The sequence below is a fragment of the Muscardinus avellanarius genome, assembly GCF_963383645.1.
Source record: "Muscardinus avellanarius genome assembly, chromosome: 13".
NCBI classification, from domain to species: domain Eukaryota; kingdom Metazoa; phylum Chordata; class Mammalia; order Rodentia; family Gliridae; genus Muscardinus; species Muscardinus avellanarius.
The window spans coordinates 66,210,847-66,229,546 of record NC_137799.1 but is presented as its reverse complement, the minus strand read 5'-3'; the positions used below and the strand labels follow the sequence as shown (position 1 = coordinate 66,229,546).

The 18,700-nt window shown below is 38.6% G+C and overlaps 1 protein-coding gene across 2 annotated transcripts in view; it reads left to right on the top strand.

Annotated features, from left to right (window-relative positions):
• Nucleotides 1-18,700, top strand: part of KDM4C (lysine demethylase 4C) — a gene marked incomplete at both ends in the record, with an annotated part of 355,445 nt that overhangs the window by 287,404 nt on the left and 49,341 nt on the right. For both annotated transcript variants that reach the window (XM_080708835.1, XM_080708836.1), the window contains one exon: nt 461-646. In XM_080708835.1, coding sequence (XP_080564961.1) covers nt 461-646 — 186 coding nt within the window. The remainder of the gene's footprint in view (nt 1-460; nt 647-18,700) is intronic.

Sequence of the window (18,700 nt, the reverse complement as noted above, 5' to 3'; positions counted from 1 at the left end):
GGAGTGCGTGTGTGTGTGTGTGCGTGTGTGCGTACATGTGTGTGTTTTAAACCTCATTTAATTTAGGAGCATCTGTGCCTCTCCTCCAAACCTGTATTCTGTTTCTTGCTGAACAGAAAGGCCTGCCACAAGGAGATAAAGCAGCATCGTGGGTGATTTACAGGAGTACCCTTGGGCCTTTTTCTGAGCTCTGTGCCAGGAGGAACATGTGCAAAAGAATTTGACTTTCCTAACCACAAGAAGTATTTAAGCATATGTCTGGTGGCCTCTGCTGTACAGTGTGTTTCCATTACAGAGAGCAGACTGCATTGCCACAGATGCTTCCACCACAAAGGCCCCCAGGATCATGGCTTGTTGATGTCATCTGCCACCCCCAGCCCCACCTCAATAGCTATTACTCTATGAAATGTGAAAAATGGCTGAGTTACAAAGTGTGAATTGATGTTCTTTTACCCCCCAGAAATGCATCTTCTGCCGACACCGGGTTAAGAAGGTGTCTGGAGCATGCATCCAGTGTTCCTATGGCCGCTGCCCAGCTTCCTTCCACGTCACATGTGCCCATGCCGCTGGGGTGCTGATGGAACCTGACGACTGGCCTTACGTGGTGAACATCACATGCTTCCGACATAAGGTCAATCCCAATGTGGTAAGGCCTGCCATCCCTTCCTCGATGCTGAGACTGCATCGGAATGCCCTCCTGCACACCTCCCACGCTCAGCTTGCTTTATCCGCTGTGTTACTTACTGTTGACATTTCATGACTGTGAGTACCATGAGGGCAGGATTGCATACTATTATTTACAGGTATTTTCCCAAGACACACAAGTTTCTAGTGTACATCAGACACAATAAATACTTAATGAGGCAAATGAGCGAATGAATGAGCAAAACTCTGCACATTCATTCTGGCTTTGGATCTGTGTCCAGGGCCACTGAGTATGGTTGTTCCAATCATGGTGCCTTTCCAAAGTGTGTGGGAGGTCACTTCTTTGGAGGGGACTGATGTGGAAAGTATCCCCTGAGATTATCCAGTGCAACCAAACACTGTTGCCTTGGGGATTTTTTCATTTTTCTTAGAGAAAACATAAGAACAGTAGTGTTAAGAAGGAGTATGGCCAAGAACTTTTGGGGGCCTTGCTACCTTAGAGTAGATAAATGGGGAGAAAACATGAAGACCCTGGAAGGGGTGAGGCCGGCCTCATAGGAACACAGAAATACAGGAGAAGCATAAGGAACATCATCATCACATTTCCCCTTTACTCAGGACCACACAATTCTGGGGCAGGTATTTAAAACCAAGTAACATATAATTCAGTGTGCCTGACCTTGGTGGGTGAAATCCTTCATCTGTTTTAAAAACTTAGAAAAATGATGGCAGTGTAGAGATAGTTGATATGCCTTGGTAGCATTCCCATTCATTGTGATTGTTTTTTGGCCCCGTAAATGGAGGCTGAAGCCTTGCCTATATCTTGGGCTTTGTCCACTGTTGCTCTTTGTCATCCCTGGGAGCCTTGGCCACAGGCTGTTTGCAACCTGACCTGCTTGTCATATCTCAGACTCGTATTCACAACCTGCCAAGTCTTCAATTTGGCTTTTTGAGCCACAACCCTTATACAACAAATCTCCCAATTTTTTTGTAATTATTTCAACAATTTTCATTAGTGTTTTGAGAATTATTTGACATTTGTGGAAGTCTGTGCAGACACTTGTGAAAGCTCAATTTTACAAAATGATGTCACCAACTGTCATATACATTTGCATTGCTTCAGGTCACAAGCTGTTCATCATTCCTTTTCCTTAGTATATTGCATTGATGTGTTCTTGTTAGGAGCAGTGTATGTATTCAGCAGAAAACACATTTTAACAGCTGTACTTACAGTTTTAAAAAATCATAGTAATAACACATTGCATTACGGTGGCACTTTACCACTTACAGAGGGCGGCCAATTGTATCACCTCGAGTGCCTTGTTAGATGATATATGTGAATGCACTTTGAGAATGAACAAGGTCATGCCCTCTAGAGCCAGAGTGATTGTGTAAAAGCTGTACAGACTTGTGCAAATTCTTATCTCTGAGCCTCAGCTTCCTATAAAAAATGGAATCATATTAAAAAAATGGGATCCTAACTCTGTTGTTTTACACTCAAAAATGAAAGTTGCATTACTACTATTTCTTTTACATCTATGGCACCTGGTTCTACCATCTTATATAAACTGGTTCACATGAATATTATTTTCCCTGTTTCAAGGATAAGAAGCCCAAGTTGAGAGAGTTTCAGTTCTGTTCCCAAATGGATTCAGTTCATGAGCAGCAGGTGCTGGGATGTAAATGCCTCTTCAGACCCTAGGCTAATATTTGTTGAATTTCTGAGTCCAAACTCGAATAATGCTATATGTATCTATCTAAAACTTTACTTGGGTTCCTACATTCCCATTTTAATATTCTTAAGCTCTGTGGTTACTGATGATTATACTGATGTTGCCATTAAAGAGAACCAGGTGTGTTGAATCAGGGCCTCATTCCTCTTAACCTTGGTGTGCAATTCAGCCAATGTTAGGTTACTAATATGCTTCATAAATAATGAAAAGGAAAATATTTGGCTTGTAGGTGATTGAGAAAGTACTATCCTTTATTGATTGTAAGCTTGGTACATTTTGTAAATGGTGGGGCATAGATCATATAATTTTCATTACATATGGCAGCTTTTTCTTACAATGAAAAAATGTTTAGAGTTTGCAAATTGCTTTTGACTTCTCTAGGGTGAAGCACTATGAACACTGGGTTTCTGGAATGTGTTTTCAGTGGTTATTACTTATCCATTCTTCTTTAGCTGGCCTCTAAGTGTGGATTCATCCTTCAAAATGTTTTGGAACTAACCAGAAGGATTTATAAGATCTGGCCACTTTGGTTAAGAGCATTGTGTTTGCCCCTAATGCATTAAGTCTTCTTTTTTATAAATATAAAAAGTTTATATTTGTTGAAATATTTCTCTTTTTGTAAATAATGAATGCTAGGTTATATGCTCCATAGAGTACAAACTATGGTTTATCTTTATTTTCAAACATGCCTTGATAATTGAGAGTTATGGGCAATTGCTGAATCATAGCAGTGAAAGCTATAAAATAACTTTCAGGCTAACTTGGCAGCCTGACCCCGTTGTTTTACAGAATAGAGGAGGTGCCTGTATGATTTAAGGGAAAGGAACTAGAAACCCAGTACTGTTGCTTCAGTTGGATCTCCATTATCATTGAGTTTTGGATGCAAAAATCTTCTCAATAATGGCATAAAAATGTTTCCTATTTATTTCTGTAAACATACTTTGTAATTAGAAAGGTTAGTATTTGAAACGTTAGGTAGTTTGAAGATTCTTCAAGATAGAAAGAAGTTTATAATAGAAGGTACACAGCTCTCTCCTGTTGTCTTAACCTACATTTAAGCATGTGTTCATCTATCTTTATGTCAAAAACTTTTTTAAGGGTACTTGTCCTTCATTTGTAAAGTCTTCTTCAGAAATTATTAGATGCACTATTACAGGTGAAAGGAGATGGGGCCAATGGACTTTCACAGTGGCCATGTCCCAGGGATGAGACGAAGTTCTTATTGATCTTGGAGACCCTTTGAAACTTAGAGGCCCTTGTAAATAAGATCTAGTTGGGGAATGCATAAGAGAGAACTTTGACACAACCAGCCAGCTAAAAATAACAAGTGAGAATTTTTGTTTACTTTTAGTTAGATTTTAGAAAGCTGATGAGCTTAACTTCAACAGTATTTATATATCAAACATAGCTGTAGGTTGAACCCATCCTATTTTCTGTTTTTATTTTCTCTCAGTATAGAACTTAATTCATAGCTCTATCTATTTTGCTTCTAAGAGAACCAGAATTCGGCTAATATTCATCCGAAGTGATCTGACTAGTGTTTCTACAGTCCTTTGTCTCTCAGATCCTGAGTATGCTTGTGTTTCACTAGTGAGTGAATTATTTGGGTTGTTATTTTTCTTCTCACAGAGTTGATACTCTAACAAACATTCTGATCAATAAAGCTTGTTATGACCAACTGTATTCTTATCAGACTTGTGCATAATTATCTAGTATTTGAATATGGTCTATATATTCTATATCAGTGAATTTCCAGATGGCCTACTAAATTTATACTGATATTATTGAAAGACAAGGAGTGAATTCTGGCCATGCCAAGAGTTAAAGAATTCATAGGAAGGATTAATAAAATAGATACAGCAATTCAGACCTGAATCTGGTCAATATTTCTGAATTTAGCATACATTTTCAAGAAGAAATCTCTCACTTATCTATCAATAGAATTCTCTTGTTGAGCTCTTAGTCCATTTAAAATACCAGCTATAGAAAGGCAAGGTTAGATCTTCATGGAGGAGAAATATTTGGCCGAGATCTTTTAGTATATTTACATTTGGAACCAATCTTTCCCTTGTTCACCTTATCAGATAAAGCCAGAAATGATAGAACATTTTATAATGTTGTTAAAAAAATACATTCATTTCTTTTTTCTTTTTTAACTTTGTCAGTACCCCTTCATACTATATTGCCAGGAATGGCTGAGTCACTGAATATGAAACCATTCTCTACCATGCTTTCTGTGAGTAGAACTTGGCATCTAGAGATCTATAGTCAATCCTGGTGCCCTTGGCTTATTTCCCTTTGGAAATTACCTTCTTAAGTAGTACCTTTAGGGAGAGCCTTAAGCTATCCTACTTTCTGCTAGGCTTGCTAATTAGTCATCAACCTGATTAAGGGATATAGAGGGAAAGTCCCACTGACACCCACTTACTCCCCATAGCCTCAAGCAAAAGTCTCCTCTCCCTCTGGTGAGCCACTCCTAGCTTGTCCTCCATGTGCTTCTCCTTTCCAAATCTCTTTCAAAATCCTGCCAGTTGGTAGGGGTCTGTATCAGTCCTACTTCTGGCATCAGCTGCAGTAGTTTCAGTCTGAGTTTTGATGCTAAGTATTCTTGCAAGAGGTTTTTGAATTTGTGCATCTGTTTCCATAGTAGGTTTTTAATTTTAATCAGCCAAGGATACAGAATGTAATCGGAATGGAGAGTTCATGGAGGACAGAGCAAAGGCTAAATACTGTGGTGTGGCATTTGTCCTGACCACAGTTCTCTCTTTGAGCTACCCAGTTGCAGCAGTTTATATTGGCTTGGCTGGTGCTAGATCTGAATAAAAGCCATATTTTGCTATTGTACAATGTGTCTGTCTGTCTGTCTCTCCATATACATATATTCCTAACATATATTATATATATTCCTTATATATATTATATATTATGTAATATATATGTGTATATATGTGTGTGTATATATATATGTATATATATGTGTGTGTATATATATAGAATATATATATATATATATATATATATATATATATATATATATATATATATTCTAAAGTCTTTGCCACAAAGGTATACTCCCAGCTCTACATTTACTCTTTTGTTTTGGCGGGGATGGGGGGGGTATTGAACCCAGGTGTGTTCTACCTCTGAGCTATGCCACCCTATTTTATTTTTTATTTTGAATCAGGGTCTCACTAAGTTGCTGAGAGCTTTGGTACATTGCTGACACAGGCCACAAACCTGCTATCCTCCTATGTCAGCCTCCCAAGCACTAGGATTACAGATGTGTGGTGTGCCACCACACCAGGTTATAGTTACTTTTTATATGAAATTTCTGTTTCAATTCTGGAATAATTACTTTTAGAGGCCAGGCCTCTCCATTTAAGGAATATTTTGTAAGCAGTTGGCTCTCTAATCAGCATTAGGATTAGCAAGCCCATAGAAAGCAAGGTCAGTTCCTAGGTAAAGGAGAGCAGTATCACCTGAGGCAGAAAGCTTATTAGGAAATGATCTTGAGATCATCATCTGGGGTAAGGGAAGGGAATAAAATTATGTAGAAGTAGAAGTTAGATGTAGTGAGATCTCAACAGTGGCCTCAGGTGGCCCTAGAGATAGCTTTAATAGTGAGATGACCCTTGGATGGTGGGGCTTATGCTTCCTCTTCAACCCATAATGGATGTAGGCTGTCCCTGAAAATGGGTATAACCTTCTATGTCAACTATGGTTGTTTCCAGAGAGGGCTGATGCTAAGGTATGTCACCAAACAGCACTCTCAGAACCTGGAAAAATGAATTCTTCAGTCTTAAAGGGGGAATGGAGAGCTTCACAACACCTTAGCATGCTCTAATAAGGAAAGCAAGAATCTTTAGTACTATTTGGAAAGATTGTTATGAAATTGGTTGGACTCTAGATTATTCGTACTAATGAAAATATTTTCCTAAGCATTTGATGTGCTGCTTTTATTTTAATATGTCTATAAAGTCTGGGAAGTTAACTTCAAAGGCCATAACCATTCTGATGATTTTGGAGACACAATGCGTCATTGTACTGGGGAAAATCAGGACTTCAGAATATTTTGGGGTGTGGTATAGGTAAAACAATCCTAGTATCATACAGCATTTTTACTGCTTATCCATGTTGAGTTCTTATTGAGAGAATCACCCAAATCTTAAAGCCCTGATTTTAGACGGATTCAGTTGATACATATGGATGAGTTCAGTTCATACATACAGCCCTGATTTCAGTTGATACATATGGATGATACATATGAAATTGGAGACTTTTGTTAAAATTTTTATTCATGTATAGTAATTGTGCAGAATAGTGAGTTCATTATGGTACATCTATACATGCTTGTTACATAATGTGATCAATTTTACTCCTAGTACCTCCTCTTACACTCTCCATAATCCCTTTCCTCTTAATAATCTTGATTTTTAAGATGCCCTGCCACCCCCTTTTCTGGTTTTCACATATGAGAGAAAATAATCAATATTTATTTTTCTGAGCCTGGCTTATTTCACTTAATATGATATTCTCCAGATCTATTCATTTTCCTTTAAATAACATAAATTTATTCTTCTTATGACTGAATTAAATTCTATTGTAGATATGTTCCATGTGTTACTCATCCTGTCTTCTGGATAAAGAAAGGATGATCCCATAACTTGGCAATTGTAAACTGTGCTGTGATACCTAGTTGTATACCTAGTGATATAGAGATATGCCTGTATCGCTAAGTTATGCTGACTTTAGTTCTTTTGTATAAAATACTGAGTGGTCAAATAACTGGGTCATATGGTATTTTTAATTTTAGTTTTTTGAGGAACCTTATTGTAATTAATCTTCCTATCACTGTGCCCAAAATACCAGACAGGCACAACTTAAGAATATGAAAGATTTGTTTGGCTCCCAGTTTTAAGGGTTCAGTTTATGGTTGGCCAGCTTCAAGGTAGAAATTACCATGGCAGGGCATGTGGCAGGAGCAACTGCTCTCATATATGGCAGCCAGAAAAAGAGAGAGGAGAAAAAAGGCCACTAGGGACATGTGAGGTACCCAAGACCATGCTGTCAGTGACCCACGCCCTCTAGTCATGCACCAGCTCCAAACCTTCCTGCATTGGGGAACATATATTTAACACATGACCTTTTAGGAGATGTTCTAAACCCAAACCATAACACTCTGCCCCAAAAGCTCATGTTCATTTCACAATGCAGAATGCATTTAACCTGTTTTTAAGAGATCCTGTATTCTTTATAGTTCCAGCGTTGCTCAAAAGTCCATGTCCCAAATTTTCTCTGAGACTTTAGGCAAACTAAACTGTGAGCCCTTGTCTCTCTCTACATTCTCACCACTCTAATTCAAAATGACTGACCACACAATTTTGAGAAAGAAAGATTTATTTGCTCATAGTTTTTTGGAGATTATGGGTTCATTCCACATGAAGCCAGGGTCTAAAGCTCAGGGAATTGTAGCAGGACGCAAAGAAAGAGAACACCCAAAGCTTCACTTTCACATCCAGGATACCAGAAGCAAGAAAAACAAGAAAGGAAATTTTCCAACTGTACCCTACCAGCCCAGTTTGCCAGCCAGGTAAGTCCAACACAATGGATTTATCTACTGTGAGATTACAACCCTCATGATTTAACCTTATCAACTCTGAGCTCTTCAGGAGGAATTTCTATATCTGACTATAAAATTTTGGCCCTGGCCCCTGAAGACCTCATGCTCTGGTCAGAATGCAAATGTATTTAGTCTATATCTAACAATTCTCAAAATCTTAGCAGTTTCAGCATAGCTCAGAAGTCCCACAGTTTCTCTGTGATTCAAGGTAAATTCTTGGCTTTGAGCCCCTATACAGGATAATAAAAATAAAAAGCAATGGCCCAGAGTAAATATTTGCATTCCGAAAGGAAGGAATAGCACCATAGAAAGAAGGAATAGGACCAAAATAGCATTTAAATCCAACATGGCAAGCATGGTGCCATTTTTGGCATCTGGAGCACATGGTGATGAGATCCAGTCTCCAGGAGCCTTGGCAGCCCCACCCCTGTGGCCTGGTTGATTGCAAGAGGTCGAATATTGGCTCCTCCAGCCTGGCCCCATGGCTCACAACTTGTAGACTTTTCTTGTGGTTTTCCCACATCTCTGGCATTTCTAAATCTTGGCAGTTTTCTTATAACCTTGGCTTTACCCTCACAGCTTTACAATCTGCCTCATTTGAGCCTGCTTGCAGGCATTCTAACCTTGCTATATATTGCCTGGGTTCTTAGGCCTTCCTTGGAAATCTGGATGAAAGCCTCTGCGGCCCCTTTTTTTCCAGCAAAGCATTCTACATGAGTGCCCAAATCAATCACCTCTTTAGTTATTGCTATTGGGGGGCCCCTCTCAGTCACACCTTTGGGCCCCGCCTCTATTCAGGCCACAGCTGGGCCTGTGACCATCCTGGGCACTCCTAGCCTCATCTCCATCCAGGTCACAGGAAAGGAATCTGAGTGCTTTTAATCAGAATGACCACCTTGAACTGCCCCAACAACATTCTTTTTTATGCAAATCTTCAACTATCCCTACTGGATTCTTCTCTTTGCTTCTATCCAAAGCATCACACCTATCAGCCATCTTTCTTTCTTTCAGACCATTTTTCTGGTCCCCAATTTCCATATTCCTTTCTGGCCAAACTGCAAATCTGCAAAGTCTCTCTGCTTTGCTTTTCATTCCCAACATTTGGTGTATAATTTGCTGAATGTATACATTGATATCCATAACATGCAGTTTTGATAGTTTGCTATTTTAAGATTTTTTTCACTAGCTCACTAGCTTAATCAATCTTTAAATCTGACCTTACCCAAAGTTTCAGGGCATGGATGAAATGCTGATAAGTTCTTTGCTGCAATGTAATACATGTGGCCTCTACTCCATTTGCGTATGGAGTCTTTTTTGCCTTCCCAAATCTTTTTTTTTTTTCCTTCTTCCCTGTATTGGGAATGGAAACCAGGGGCATTCTACCTCCAAGCTATACTCTCAGCCCTATTATTTAGTATTTTTTTTTAAATTTTTTTAATTTTATTTTTGTGGTACTGGGGTTCCTGGAAACCCGTCTACCTCCAGGCTACACTCCCAGACCTATTTTTAATTTTTGGAAACAGGGTCTCTTAAGCCAGCGCGGCTGACTTCGAACCTGCCTGATCCTCTTGTCTCCTCCTCCCAAGCGCGGGATTACAAGGGTGCGCCACCACATCTGGCAGTGTTTTATTTTTTTGAAACAGGGTCTCACTGAGTTGCAAAAGGCTTTATTAAGTAGCTGAGGCTGTCTGTGAACCAAGATCCTCTGGTCTCCGCCTCCCGAATGCTGGGATTACAAATGTGCACTTCCACGCCCGGCTTCTTCCCAAACTTCTTGAAAGTCTTTACCATTTGCCTTTCTTACCATTCTGTCCCTTTTAACTTCTCTCCAAACCATTAAAAGGACTAACAAAACTTATAGTAAGACTTAGCTATAGCAGTGACCCCACTTCTCTTGTATTCATTTCAGTCTCTGTGAACATTCTCACTGATAAAATTCAAAATGATTGACTATACAATTTAGAGGATGAACAATTGATTTGCTCAGAGTTGTCTTGAGATTCTGGACTCAATCCATGTGAGGCCAGGGTCTGTTGCCTAGGGAATGAGGTCAGGAAATGGAAAGAGTGCCCAAAGTTCTAATCTTAACATCATGAAACAGGGAAGCAAGAGAGCAAGCATGGGGATTTAAGATGCAAGCACAATTCTCAAGGCCATAACCCCAGGGACTCACCTTCTCCATCTACACCCTACCCGCCCAGTTTACCACCAACACAGATAAGTCCAGCATAGTGGATTTATCTACTGATCAGATTATGGTCTTCATGACTTAATTATATAAACCCTGAGCTCTTCAGGGGACATTCAATATTTGACCATAACAACCCTTCAAAAAAATAATAAAAAAGAAGTTTTCATTTTCCCAATATACCACTGGTGTAAATCGTCCCAAAAGGAAGGAATGAGGACATAGAAAAAGAGATATTACAAAAGTGAGCTGGAAGCCCAAACAGTAAACATTAATTCCTGTAGCTGAATGTCTGGCCTCCTGGGCACACAAGTGGTGAGATGCGATCTCCCCTGGCCTCAGCAGTCCAATCCCTCAGGCCTCCTCAGTCGCAGCAGTGCTGGCTGCTCTGTTGTGTTGGCGCCACTACCTGTGGCTTAGGGCCTTCCTAACAGAGTTTTCAATTCCCTGCATCTTGAATTCCTAGGGTTTCCACTGCAACTTTGCCTTTACTCTCACACCTTCATAACTTGGCCCCTTGGGGATTCCCCACAGGAATTGCAGCCCTGCTACAGTCTCTGGTTTTCTACTCCTTTCTTTAAAATCTGAGTAGATGCCTCCATAAACCCTTAACCTCACCATTCTGTACTCCTACAAAACCTACATTGTATGAATGAGGCCGAGGTCTGCCACCAGCTTGAGCAGTAGCCTGGCTGTGCCTTTGCACTATGAGCGTAGCAGCTTCTGAGTGCCTGGTGAAATGATTACTGGAGAAACAATTTCTTAGGTAGCCCTATGTGAGCAGAGTGCCCCCCAAACCTCTTCTGAAAGTCAGTTCCTCCAACTAAGTCCCCCAAATCATGCCACCCTTGTGCCTAAGATGGGTGGGGTATTGCTGATTCCTGAGTTGCTCTCAGGGCATCTTTCCTATTGTCTCTATGTAAAGTTATTAACTCTTTAGTGGCCATATTATCTTCCTTTTTTTTGTTGTTGTTGGGTTTGGGAATGGAACCCAGGGGTATTCGACCTCTGAGCTATACCCCCTGCCCTATTTTTTATTCTTTATTTTGAAACCTGGTCTCACTGAGTTGTGGAGGCCCTCACTAAGCAGCTGACGCTGTCTGTGAACCGCGATCCTCCGGTCTCAGCCTCCCGAATGCTGGGATTACAAGCGTCCGCCACCATGCCCGGCGGCCATATTATCTTCAAGCACACTGTTCACTCTTGGTCGACCTGCCTCACTCTGCCTGCCTGACCCCCCTCCCCCGCCTCTCTCAGTACTGGGGAGGGAACCCAGGGGCATTCTGCCTCCAAACTACATCCCAACAGCCCTATTTTTTATTCTTTATTTTGAAACAGGGTCTCACTGAGTTGCAGAGGGCCTCACTAAGTAGCTGAGGCTGTCAGTGAACTGCGATCATCCTGTCTCAAGACTCCCAAATGCAGGATTACAAACATATGCCACCATGCTCAGCTCACACTTCTCTTGAATTTAGTTTCACTCACACTTTTCCCCCAAACTACATATTTAAAAAATCTTTCTTCACCACTTTCTGCTCCTTTTTATCTCATTAAATCTGGTCAGTAGCTGCTAAGAATACTCCTATCACTGCTTGAATGTTCTTGGATTTTGGAATTTCTTCCACTGTATTATTTAGTCCATTGCCTTTTAAATTTGGCCCCACACATAGTTTCCTGGCAGGGACTAAATGTAAACAAGTTTTATGCTAAAATGTAATACATGTGAGTTCTACCTCTATTTCCCTATGGAGTCCTTCTTGCTGTGTGAAACCTCTTGAGCACAGTCTTTTCCCCTTTCTGTCAGCATTCTGGCCTTCTAGGTTTCCCAAGTATTCACCCATTAAGCTTTGCTTAAAGCATTCTAATGGTTATCTAGCTTGCACATCCAAACCTCCCAAATTCCTTCTATGAATAAGTTTCAAAGGCTTCTGAACAAAGCAGGTTTAGGCATAACAAATGCCTTACTCCTTAGCACCGATTTATTTTGGTCAGCTTTCCCATCATTGTCTCCAAAATACTCAACAAGCACAACTTAGAGGAGGAAAGGTTAGTGGCAGGGTGTGTTAGAGAAAAATGCCACTTTCCACCATAGTGGCAGCTGGAAACAAATAAAAAAAGAGAGGGCTATATACATATATATAGTTCTGAAGACTGCTCGCTCCCCCAGTGACCCAATTTCTGCAGCTATACCCATGTCCGAACCTTCTTGCACTAGGCACTATGCTCACAACTTGAACTTTGGGGGGATATTCTAAACCTAAACCATAACAGACTTTCCCCATATTAGTTTCCATAGTGATCATACTAATTTGTACTCCCACAAAGTATAAGCGTTTCTTTTTCTCCTACATCCTTGCCAGCATTTATTATTATTTGTATTCTTGTTGACTATTATTCTGACTTGACTTAGATGGGATCTCAATGTATTTTTGGTTTGCATTTCTCTGATAGCTAAAGTTGTTCAGCAATTTTTATATAATTATTGGCCATTTCTGTGTCTATTCAATTCATTTGCCTATTTATTGTATAAATTTTAAATTTCATTTTTTATTAATTATTGTTGTTGCTTTGTGTCAGTTGAGATTGAACTGAGGGGCATTCTACCTCTGAGCTGCAACCCAGCCTATTTTCTTTCTTATTTTGAAACACAATTTTGGTGTTGCTAAGGATAGCCATAAATCTGTGATCCTTCTGTCTTAGCCTCCCATGTTACAGGTGTACACTATTACCCCTATGAGGTGTTTAGTTTTTAAAATTCCTTTTATATTGTGAGTATCAGTCCTCTGTCAGAAAAGTTGTTAGTAAAGATTCCTCCCATTCTGTAGGCTGTCTTTTCATCCTATTGTTTACTTCACTGCACATAAGCTCTTTTGGAATTTTTTAAAGTTAAGATTAAATGAGAATCAATAATTTCAAATTATTCAATACAAAACATATACAGGGAAGAGGGGCTGCTGACATAATTTTCTTTAAGTTCAGATTTCTGGAAATAAAGTTCTCTTGCCTGGCTCATGGTTCTAAACATCTTCTAGTTTGGGAAGCAACCTGGAGTTTCTTCTTAGAGCTGTACTACTTTGCATTATTCTGGAAATAGCAAACATTGTGATTTTGAGCAAAGGCTTCATGTTCACAAGTCTTTTCACCCTCAAAGACAAACACTCAGGAATTTTTATTTACTCTGAAATATATAAGGCTGCATGGAGAAATTAATAAAAATTGTTAAAGCTTTAAAAATTAACTAAATCTAGGAAATTAATACCTCTACTTACTATAAATACAGTAATAAAAGCAATATGTTAAACATTTTCCTTAATATATTTCTGTATGATAGAATAAAAATTGTGAAATATTAGGGCTTTGGTATTTCATATAGAAAATTACAAACCATTAACTTTTGTGAAACTTGGAGGTTTTTCCTTTCAAAATATGATTTTAGTTCCATATAGAATACTGTGACTTCACAGAAAAGAATAGTTACCTAAATTTTTTCTTCTGACTTTATAAAGTTGCTTATTAGCCCAGGTTTTAACTTGTCTGTGTTGTTTTTTGTACTTGGCTCTGTTGTTTCCATACATGTGAAACATGGAGTCATGGACCAGTCAGAAGACATATCACTACATGGGGCCAACAAATTAGAAAATGTGTACTTGGGATACTTAATACTTGTCAGGGAAGGTCTAATTTAGTGAGAAAAATCGAGTCTCTTGATCCAAGGACCACTTCTCTGGTACGTAAGACATGTTTTCATGTAAAGTGCTTACTCAGTTTTTCACAAAATTAATATTTCTCAGCTTCCAGAAAATTTTAAACTTCTCAGCAATTTGTAATAAAAAAAACATAATTAGGGCATGCAAGCATCATCTGACAGCTTGCTATGAAAATTAGTAGTTACCCTAATCCTATATTTTAACTTTGATATTAGAACCAAGAATCATGCGAACAGTAGAAAATATAAATGAAATGAGTGAGCAGACCCATGACAGAAATCAGCATTTGATGTTCCTATATGTGGTAAAGTGTAAGAGACCATTTTCAATGTCTTCATGTTGAAATCAATAATCAGATTATAATCATAATGAAATTCATATTTAGTGACAATGTAATTCAAGTATAAATTTTAAGAGTATTAGCTGTAAGCAATTGAAGGGTCAATTAAATGAGTTGACTTCTAATATTTCTAGAGTATCTTTTGGTCTGCATTTTATGCCCACTCTCAGGAAACATGAAACACAACATCCTGGATCAATTTAAAGGGCCTCATGAATTCTGTTTTAGGACGAGAGTGTCACCATCGGATGCGCCAGTTTTATTGTCCCGTCCTTTAGTGAAATATTATGTTCATGTTGGGGTTTCTCACATACAAATCAATACTTCTTTTTTTAAAATATTTTTATTGGTGCATTGTAGTCATACATCTTAATGAAGTACAAAGTGTTAGAGGCATACGTGAACACATATCTTCTTCATCTAGAGTTCCTCACCCATTTTTTCCCTAGCTTCCACATATTAGGGAAAGCATTTGATTTCTTACTTTTTGTGACTGACTATAATCTCACTTAGCATAATATTCTCCAGTTCTATCCATTTCCCTGTAAATGATGTAATTGTGTTTTTCTTGATGGTTGAGTAGAATTCCATTGTGTACGTATTCCATAGTTTTGTAGTCCATTCTTCTATTGATGGACATCTTGGCTGGTTCCATAGTTTGGCAATTGTGAATTGTGCGGCTATGCACATAGATATGCGTGCATTAGTTTGGTAGTTTGGTTTCCATTCTTTTGGGGAGGTACCCAGAAGTGGTATTGCTGGATCATATGGTAACTTCTTTCCCATTCTTCTGAGAATCCTACATTGTTTTAAACCTACATTGTTTAAAACCACTTTGTTTTACAAAGTGGTTGCACTAATTTGCAATCCCACGAACAATGTAGTAGAGTTCCCACTTCTCCACATCCTTGCCAGCATTTGTTGTTGTTTGTCTTTTTAATGATTGCCATTCTAGCTGGAGTTAGGTGAAATCTCAGGGTAGTTTTGATTTGCATCTCTCTGATTGATGATGATGTTATGTGAACACTCAGTGCTATAAATTTTCCTCTTAATACTGCCTTCAAAGGGTCCCAGAGGTTTTAATATGTTGTATTTCTTTTTTATTTGTTTCTAGAAATTTCTGGATTTCACTCCTTACTTTTTCTATGACCCATTCTTCATTCACCAGTGTGGTGTTCAGTCTACACATGTTTATGTGGTTTCTCTGGATCTTCTTATAGTTGATTTCTAGTTTCATTCCATTATGGTCTGAGAAGACACAGGGAAGTAGTACACATTTTTTGAATTTGCTAGTGCTCACTTTGTGACCCAAGATGTGATCTATTTTGCAGAAGGTTCTACGAGCAGCTGAGAAAAATGTGAACTCTGCTGTAGTTGGGTGGAATATTCTATATGAGTCTAATAGGTCCATTTGGTTGATGGTATACTTTAGATCTGAGGCATCTTTTCTGAACTTTTGTCTAGGTGATTGGTCTAAAAGTGTGAGAGGGGTGTTGAAGTCTCCCAGTATTATTGTCCTGGGACTTATATGTGACTTAACATCACAAAGATTTTGTTTTGTGCAAATACTAAACACCACTGGCACCTTTTCCTTCTGCAAGCCTGGTTCTCTGAGTCTTTCTCAGTCTATGCAGATGGCCAGTATCAATGGGGCTGGATCTAGTGTTAAGTATAGGTCACCCTCTGTGATTTTCATAGATGTGGAGCCTGAATTTCTCCCTGCCTGCATAGATGGCAGGTGCCTCTGGCACCAAATCTAGTGTATATGTAAGAGTCTCTATTCTCCACAGCTAGGGCTGTATTGGTCTGACTTATCCCTATTCACCACCATTGGCTGGTCTGTGGTGATCTCAGAGATCCTATTAGTTGGATCTAGTGGTAAGCATAGGTCTCCCTTCACGCTTTCCACTGATGTAGAGCCTGAGTCTGTTCAAGCCTCTGCTATGTCCAACAGATTCCACCCCCACCTTCGACCACCAGGTTGAACCACAGAGTCTCTGACCCAGTGAGTTGATCGTGGCTATGTGAGTTCCTGCAGGTGCCATGCTAGGTGGTCTTCCATGATGATTGTGAGCTCACTTAAGGCATTGTTGAGCATTGCTCTGGATCTTTGGAGGGTATGGTGAGCTCAGCCACCACTGCTGCAAATTGTAGCTGATGTTTACGCATGAAGAAATGAGGGCTTACAATTTCGATGATCTGCAGCCACTTACTTCAAGTCATTGGTTGTTTTCCTGTGAGTCTCTGGCAGTTGGCCAAGGTGAGTCAAGATGGTGCCGCCATGGTGCCTGTGGCCACAGCCGTTGGAAACAGGCAGTATTTTTTTCCTGTTTTGATCATTCTTCTTGCTTCTTTTCCCTGTTACCTTTTACTTATTATGTCCTTTTTATCGTTATGGTGTTTTCTTTCTTTTGTAAGAATGCTCTTTTTATGGCAATGGAGATCATGTGTCAGCAGGATTGATATGTGCTGCTTCCCTTGATTGCTATCTCCCCAGAAGTCCATAAATCAATAATTCTAACCAGGTATGGTCATGTAGGCCTATAATCCCAGCAGTCGAGAGGCTGAAATAGGAGGATTCTCAGTAACCTAGTGAGACCCTGCTTCAAAACAAAAAGGGTTGAGGGTATAGAAGATATAGAATACTCCTCAGTTCAATAACCAGTAGCACAAAACAAACAAACAAACAAACAAACAAAAAACAATATTTCTTTGCTTTTGATGTAAAATTGGCTGTTTCTTGACATTTCTAATCTGCAGTTGGTTTGTTTTCATGGTGAGGTATCATGAGTACTCTCTTATCCTGCAATGGTTATAGAGGGTCAGTGAAATTATAAAGCAATTTCTGAGGAAGCATAGGAAGTTGCTGTTTCTAACATTTTTTAGTACAACAAAATTTCAAATTTTCTCTTTTTTTGTCAAATAAGTTTTTATTGGTGCATTGTAGTTATACATCTTAATGGGATAAAAAGAAAACTTGTGGAGGTACACACACATCACCCAATCAGCTCCTACCCAATCCCTAACCCTTCCCTCCCCCTCCCTCCTTCCCATGCTTGGTTTCCTGATTAACCTTCATATGTTTTTTTTTTCTTCCATATATGGTCAAGTTATTTTTTACAAGGTTTCCAAGAACATTTGGTGAAGGAAATAATAATCTTTTCACTAAATATTGTTGAAAAATAATAACTACATGTAAAAGAATAAAATTAGGCCCTTACCTAACACCATATACAAATATTAACTCAAAATAGATAAAATACCTAAATATAAATCTTAAGACTATAAACTTTTAGAAGAAAACCAGGGTCATAAAGCTTCACAACATTGAAATTGGCAGTGATTTCTTGGATATGATTCCAAAGGCACAGGCAACAAAAGCATAAACAAACAAACTTCATAAAAAATAGAAAAATATTGTACATCCAAAAACAATGTAAACAGAATTAAAAGTTACTGATAGAATGGGATAAAATATTTCCAATTGCTTTTCTGAAGGTATATTAATATTCCAAATAGAAATCCCAAAAATTAGCAACAATAAAAGCAAACAATACAATTTAGAAATAGGTAAAAGACTAAAATAGGTAATGAATCTTCAAAGATTTTTATATGACCAATAAATACATGAATATCACTCATCATAATTGTAATATTACTAATCATTAACGAAATACAAATAAAAACGATAGTGAACTACTACTTCACATTTGTTAGGATGGCTACTTGAAATGAATTACTTTGCTCCAGCCCTTTACCTTGAGTTTGTCAGTATCTTTACTTGTAAAGTGTGTTTCTTTTAAGCAGCAATTCTGGTCTTTAATCCATTTTGCCACTTTCTTTCTTTTTATTGGGGAATTGAGGGCATTTACATTCAGTGTGATTGTTGAGAGATCACTTTTAATTCCTAACATTTTAAGATTTTGTTTCTATTTGAAATACTGTTTATTCTTCTTTGCTTAGTTGTCTGCTGGATGGAAAATCTTGTTCCTCTGGTTCTGGTGTATATTACCTATTTCTTCTTTGTAGTTAATCTCTTTGAGTATTTTCTCTAGTGCTGGTTTTGAAGACATAAATTCCTTCAGTTTCTGTTTGTCATGGAAGGTTCTTATTTCCCCATCTAATTTGATAGATAGTTGTGGTGGGTAGGAAATTTTTGGCTGGAAGTTGTTTTCTTTCAGAGTTTGGAATATGTTACTCCAAGCCTTTCTGGCTTTCATGACTTGGTTTGGGAAGTCTGGAGTGATTCTAATTGGTTTGCCTCTGAATGTCACTTGGCCTTTTGTTTTTGTTGCCTTTAAGATTCTCTGCTTGGCTTCCACATTGGTCATTTTGAAAATTATGTGGGGTGGGGAACCTCTTCTCTGATCCTGTCTAAAGGGAGTTCTATATGTTTCCTGGACCTGTGTATTGTTCTCTTGCTCTATGTTTGGGAAATTTGAAGATTTTTTTTTTTTTTTGGTGGTA